Here is a 6,815-nt window from a genome sequence, read left to right as displayed (position 1 = left end):
AAATTGAAGAACGCATAATTCAAATTTGACCTTTGTAGGAACTTTTCGAATTTATAGATTATATTTCACCGACAAAAACTTTTAATAAAATCTATTATGAACATCTGGTATAAACATTTTTTAAATCTTATCATAATCTAAAAATACATAACCATGAAATCATGATAGGATGGGAAAACAAACTTCCAGAGAACAAAACTTCCATGTTCTAGGCGTTTTCGGTAGTGAATAAATTTTGAGAAAGAATTTGCTGCAATCAAGTTGTTAGCTGTTTCCGGTAACAAAAATAAGTTGTTAAGAAATATCAAGTTATTTATGATAGTGAATAAGTTGTAGATAGTTATGTGAGTGAAAAAAGTTATTGAGAAATAAGTTATTGACAAGTTATTAGTCGGTATGAATAATAAGCTAAAATGTCAAAACTTTTTGATTAACTAGCGAATGCTCGTGCCTGAAGGCACGGCGCAACACATTTTGAAGACAACTAAAGCTACGGGTTGAGCAACGAGCAAAAGGAGCATGTCGAAAAAAATAGGTAGAAACAAAGTAAAATATGGTATATTTTTGTTATTGCAAAACTTTGATATACTAATTACCTATGCCTGTAGCACTCCGCAACAAAAAGTTTTATTTGTTACTTCCCTACCCGTGTGTACATCACTACCAATGATAATCTCAATCACACATACCGAGAGTTAATTGCATTGTTAGGATACACACTGAACTATATTAATCCAGACCACAAAACTCAAAATTAATGCCATGTTGCATTCATAAAATCCAATTTTAACATGCATAAAAAATCTAAAAATCTATATAGAGTCAAATCTGATACACTATGTAGGGGAAAAAAAGGTGTTCAACATAGGTTTTATTGTCTTTAAATTTGTTTCTCCATCTGCCTCCCGAGAGTTTTTGTACCAACGCATATCTACTTCATCCAAAAGCACAATTATAAACATGAATAATAGCCTAAAAAAATAATTAATGAGCAAGAATCCCTTCTTATAAAAGTAAAATGATGACTAATAATAGTTACCTTAATGCTAGATCTTGTTTATTCGTCTCTCAACACCATCGTGGTACTATCATGACCTTTGTAGATGTACTTGTGGAGATATTTAATAAATTTTATTCCATGACAACCTTCAACATTGATATGAGAATTACATTTTCTCAAAAGGTATGTACTGTATGGCACCACATCCCTTTTATCAATTCGTTGACCCCTTACAGTACATAGGGAGTAAAGTAATAATGGCATTGGTAGGCATACCCCATGCATAAAAATACTATTAACTTCTTGCTCATCATGAATCACCACAATTACATTTTTTTCTCGAAGACACGTAACCTTTGTACTGAAAATATAAAACAAAGCAAATATGAATCAAATATATAAAGTCAGATTAAGTAATGCAATTGAGTAAATAGTTCTTACATTTTCTGCAAGTTACCGTCGAGCTGCGAATTCACCGAATGCATAGAAAATAATTAATTTGATTATTACGACCAAGGTATAAAATGAAACGGTTTAACTCACATAGCCATAGACACTTAGATTGTCCATGATTAGTTAAAGTCCCAAGAAGTTATCTGAAATTTGAAAGAGAGTAATAGTCAAAAGTTATCATGGGAATAATAACAGAAAAACGTTTTAAAGATATATATAGACTCCCATAATATTAAATGAGTGACAAAAAACAAAAACAAAAAGGAACACAAAACTCCAGTTTGCGGTGTGTTTGATTAACATCATAATATTTTCATCGATGCATATATGGTAACGTTTAAAAGAGTGTCAATAACAACATATGTTCAAATGAAACGAAGTTTAAAAAAATGAGAAAAAAGGTTTACAATTACTCTATGTGTTAATCTTGCAAAAAAATGTTGTTTTGACAACTATCAAGGAAAAAAAGAATAGGGTGTTGCCGTTAAAAAAAAAAAAGAATAGGGTGTTAATTAGTTTTGAACTCTTTCTTTTCCTATGTCGGTAGATATTAAAAGACATTAAAAAAAAATGCCCCTAGCCTCAAGTAAACACCCCAATTGCTTACAATTTTTTGTGAACATGTCTCTCATCGTTCTCTTTTCTGTCATTTTGATTTTAGACTTTCTAGACATTCAGAGCCGGCTTCAAAACCAATCCTATCTCCTTAATTTTAGGGTGTAAATATGGCCGATCTTCTTGTTCTCTTGTATAGTAATACAAATCTTAGGAATTTAGGATTCTGAAAATAAGGAATGGATATGTTAAATCTTTATTTTTGCATCTATGTCCATAAACATTAAAAAACGCTGTGGTGTTAGCAAAATGAGAAGCACAATCTACCAATATTCTTAAGGCGTTCTATATCTATGAACATAAAAAAAATCCGTATCAATCTATATCTATGAACATAAAAAAATCTGTATTGTTAGCAAAAGTATTGTTAAAAAATTTGATTAAACATGAAAATCTATAATAATCACCAACAAAACTCCAAACCACAAAAATATTAATGGGACCACTCATCACTTTCCCTCTTTTTTCAATACGTTTGACGCAAACTCAGGCATACATAGCATCAAAACATCAAGAATGGTATTTCGTTCACGTACAGACCCTTAATCTTCATAGAATAGCGAAGGGCTATAATTCCGTTCTCGTAACATCTTTGTAATTTTAAACGGTAGAGAAGGGGATTTAGCTCCGTGCATTAGAACTGAAAAAACTGTTGAAGCAGAAGAACAAAAGATTACCCCACTATCGGTGTCTCGGTGATGTCTGTAATGGTCCTTATAGTTCAGCATCAGAAGTTGGAATAAAAAATCATCATTAAATTAGAAGTTAGAATTGAAAACTAATATTAACACATTGTATCGTGCCGGTTAAAAAAGAACACATTATATCGTCTTTCCTTTACCTTTACGGGAACCTTTTTTGCTTACTGTGTAGATATCTCTGTGTATATGAGAGAGAGAGAGAGAGAGAGAGAGAGAGAGAGGGGAAATTCACAGTCGTGATTGTGATTGTAAAATTTTATAATAAACCCCACAAAATCACAGCCGTGATTGTGATTCCTAAACTGAAAAGGAAATTAAAAAATTTTAGTAACTGACAGCCATAATTGTGATTGTGATTGCCTCTTAACAACCGTGATAGGATGGGGAAACAAACTTCCAAAGAACAAAACTTTCATGTTTTGGGCGTTTTCGGTAGTGAATAAGTTTTGAGAAAGAATTTGTTGTAATCAAGTTGTTAGCTGTTTCCGGTAATAAAAATAAGTTGTTGAAAAATATCAAGTTATTTCTGATAGTGAATAAATTGTAGATAGTTATGTGAGTGAAAAAAATTATTGAGAAATAAGTTGTTGACAAGTTATTAGTCAGTATGCATAATAAGCTAAAATGTCAAAACTTGTTGATTAATGTGAACAAGATGATAAAAATGACTTACGTTTTTTTACCAAAAACTTAGTAGAAACTTCCCCAATTTTTTTGATCAGTCATTTATTGGCCATTTAGAAGAATTTATTTTTAAGATTTGACACAAAAAAATCACGTTCATTGGATATAGTATATTTTTCTATTTTCAACATAAATATGTTCTATAAATATGCCATTCAGAATGATTCATTTTTTAGATCCGACACAAAAAAAAAAAAAACATTCATTGGATATGGTATTATTGCTTTTATATTTTCAACCTAAATATGTTCTAAAAATATACCACTCAATATTGGATGAACATGATTTCTACTACGATTGATGTCCTCGACTACTTTTGAAAAATGAAATGGTCTCTGTCATTCGTATCAATCCAAAAAAACACCCACAAAAAGCCTAGCAAAACGGTCCAGTCCCCATTAAGAACAGATAAACCAAACAAAAGGTTTTTTTAAAGGTATCATAAAGCACACTTTGTACCAATTCCTTCTACACGACTACTGCACGTCATGGAGTTTCTTCTTCTTTTTTTAATTCAACGCCCGGGCTATCCTGTCAGTTTACTTGCATCTCGATTTTTCTCCTCCTCAGTCTGATTTATGGCATGTAATCCAGACCGGCAATAAGACATTCACAACATATTTCTCTTTTGTGATTTGGCCGTAAGAGGTTGCCAAATTTTGTACTCAAAATATTTAAATAAATTATCGCTTATCTCGTTGTCACTTGAGTTACCTCGGGATTCATGTTCCTCTATCCTTCCTTTTTATGTAGCGTGTCCAATAAGCACTCTTAAAGTGGCCCCAGTTGCCCCTAGTGCGTGTCCGATCAATGCATATCGATGGATTATAGTCAGATTAGGACACTATTGACTGTCACCAAACAGTCCTTTGTTTTTGAATATTGCCCTGATCTAATGGGCTTCCAATGGGCAGCCTCAACAACCACAACTTCTTTCGCACTTTCCTTTACACCTTTTATTTGCTTTTTTCCTAAGCTAAAAGGTTGCAGAGGGCGACCAAATATGGTGACTAGGCATGACCATAGAGCCTTTCATATCCGCAACGAGTTCTTAGGAGATGACTGAAACCCAAAAGTGAGCACTGCACCACCTAGGACCAAATCAAAGGGTTTCAAAGACCCTAGCCGTGAGGCCACCGCCCCAAGGTTCGAGGGGGCGCCAAAGCAGCCTGACCGCCAGGCCACCACCCCAGGTGGTACACTTTCCTTTACACCGCAAGTCACGTATATATAGCCCAATTTTGACCAAAAACAATCACATACAAACAAGCCTCTTCTTGTCTAATAACCTTGACATGGTTCTCTTTCTTGTTACAAAAGATTTTCCACTCTCGTAATCTCTCCTCCAAACTGGAGGATCACCGCCACGGCGAATCGGAGGCCTTATCGGCTTCCCTACACTCTTTCCGATCTGACGTATCGAACTCCTTAAACCAGCTGTCACCAAATTCGAATCCCGCATCGGAGTTCTTGTCCTTAACATGGATTCAACAATGTCTGGAGCTGCTTTCCACTCTCAACAAGGCCTTCGCTAAGCTAGCAGTGGAAATAGAGTATCCGATAAACAAATGGGAAAGCCCTTCGGTGGAGAAATATCTCAATTACAGCTTGAAATTGTTAGAATTCCTCAATTCCATCAGTTCCTCACTTTCTCATCTTGGTCAAGCCCGGGTTTCGATTTCTCATGCTCTAAGCCTAGTCGAGTCATCGCCTCAGTCAGCAGTAGAGCGACTCGGCGCGATTCAGTTCAAGAACCTGCAGAGCAACGATTTGAAAGTGGAAGAAAAGGAAGAGAGTGAGGAAACGAATTGCTATACAGGAAAGCAGTTGGTTTTCCATGAAGCCTTGGAGGAAACAAAGAGAATTGGCTACTGGGTATGTGGAGTCGCGCTGTTCGGCTTGTCCGGGGATAATGAACCGTACTTAGCGATGAAAAAAGCAGCAAGTGGATTTCCTGTTTCCTCTCTGGTGGCCCTGGATTTGAGTTTCTCGGAGGCGGTGGCGGAGGAAAGGGCGGTTCCGAAGCAATTGAGAGAGGTGAAGGAGGCGGCGGCTTGCCTTGTTGCCGCGGTGGGAGATGGAGAGAGTGGCGGTGCCGCCAAGCAGTTGGAAAGGAAATTGGAGGTGATGGAGGAGCTGCTGGACAGGATAGGGAAGGAAGCAGATGGTATTTTCTCTGAGGTATTAGCTGGGAGAAATGAATTGCTTGATGTCCTACGACAGCTGAAGCAGTAGCAGATGACAATTGTTAGCTTCTTCTTCTTCTTCTTTTTGATCCATAGCTTCTTCTTTTTTTTTATCCATAATAGTTATTTGTTTCATTGTGCATATATTTGTAATGTGAAGATTGTGTAAACCATTATGTTTCTTTTACTCCATCCGTCCTAAATTATTTGATCCCTACTAAAAGTCGTTTAATTTTTGATTAAAAAAATGTAAATATTTCTATTCATAATTTTTGAAACCTTTTTCACCAAAAATTAAAGTACTTGATTAAAAATAATGCACGGGAGAACTTTGTTTCGTCAATCAAAAAAGTTACACAATTTTTCGCAGTGAACAAGCAATGTGGGATGGAGTAGAATTTGTTGTGTAAAACTCTATAAGCTATGAGACTTAGGGCTGCAAACGAGCCGAGCTTTGTAGTGTTCGAGCTCGGCTAGTTTACAAATTGAGCCAAAAACTCGAGCACGGGCTCGACTCGTTTGTAATTGAGCTGAGCTCTTAACGAGCCAAGCCTGGCTAATTCCTATAACGAGTCTCTTTAAATGAGCCGAGCATATAAAATGAGCCGAGCTTTAAAGTGTTGAGCTTGACTCGTTTAGTAAATGAGCCGAGCTTTGACAAATCAAGCCACGAACAGCTCGGTTCATTTGCAGCTCTGATAAGACCTTGTCTTTTTAATAGGCACCCATTTTAATCAGCTGACATATTTCATGATAAAAGTGGCCAAAAGGAACATAAGCGTCTATTTCGGTTTTAGACGGCTCGAATTTAAAGAGAGAAAGAGGAAAGAGAGTGTTGAGGTGAGAGGTGAGAGAGTGGTTCAATCTGGGCCTTCAAATACACTTTTGAATGGCCTAGATGTGTTGCTCGGACACCACGTCAGCCGGGTGACGTGGTATCCACCCGGCACCCACATATTTCTCCTCATGCACTGCAGCACTGAGAAATCCACCTAACTACACCCGGCACCCACATATTTCTCCTCATGCACTGCAGCACTGAGAGCTCCACCTAACTACTTGAAGCAAATAAAATTTCTCCTCATGCACTGCAGCAGTGTTTTTTCGAATTTCACTAGGAAAGGAACCCTCATTCACGTTTTATACAAAAAAACCCTAGGTTTCGTTGTAGGGTAT

At 36.4% G+C, this 6,815-nt stretch overlaps 1 protein-coding gene and 1 long non-coding RNA gene across 2 annotated transcripts; one reads left to right on the top strand and one right to left on the bottom strand.

Moving 5' to 3' along the window:
* Positions 1-1,117: 1,117 nt before the first annotated feature.
* Positions 1,118-2,901, bottom strand: LOC131313329 (uncharacterized). Its single transcript, XR_009196178.1, has 4 exons — positions 2,746-2,901; positions 1,544-1,596; positions 1,442-1,464; positions 1,118-1,361 (listed from the first exon to the last, which is right to left on the bottom strand). It is a non-coding gene; the product is annotated as an uncharacterized LOC131313329 (long non-coding RNA).
* Positions 2,902-4,273: 1,372 nt separating this feature from the next.
* LOC131328916 (protein BPS1, chloroplastic-like) lies at positions 4,274-5,688 on the top strand. The gene is made up of 2 exons (XM_058361884.1): positions 4,274-4,459; positions 4,774-5,688. The coding sequence occupies exons 1-2, from the start codon at positions 4,274-4,276 to the stop codon at positions 5,686-5,688; spliced, it is 1,101 nt and encodes a 366-aa protein (XP_058217867.1).
* The last annotated feature ends 1,127 nt before the right edge of the window (positions 5,689-6,815 follow it).

Source organism: Rhododendron vialii, chromosome 1a, assembly GCF_030253575.1.
Source record: "Rhododendron vialii isolate Sample 1 chromosome 1a, ASM3025357v1".
Classification (NCBI taxonomy): Eukaryota; Viridiplantae; Streptophyta; class Magnoliopsida; order Ericales; family Ericaceae; genus Rhododendron; species Rhododendron vialii.
Note: the sequence above shows the minus strand (reverse complement) of the source record. Positions and strands in the feature narration are given on the sequence as shown.

Bases quoted from the DNA above. Each gene is read 5' to 3' on its own strand.
- LOC131328916 (XM_058361884.1), top strand. From the start codon at position 4,274: ATGGATTATAGTCAGATTAGGACACTATTGACTGTCACCAAACAGTCC. The intron at 4,460-4,773 runs GTGACTAGGCAT...TTGTTACAAAAG, and splicing joins GCAGAGGGCGACCAAATATG to ATTTTCCACTCTCGTAATCT.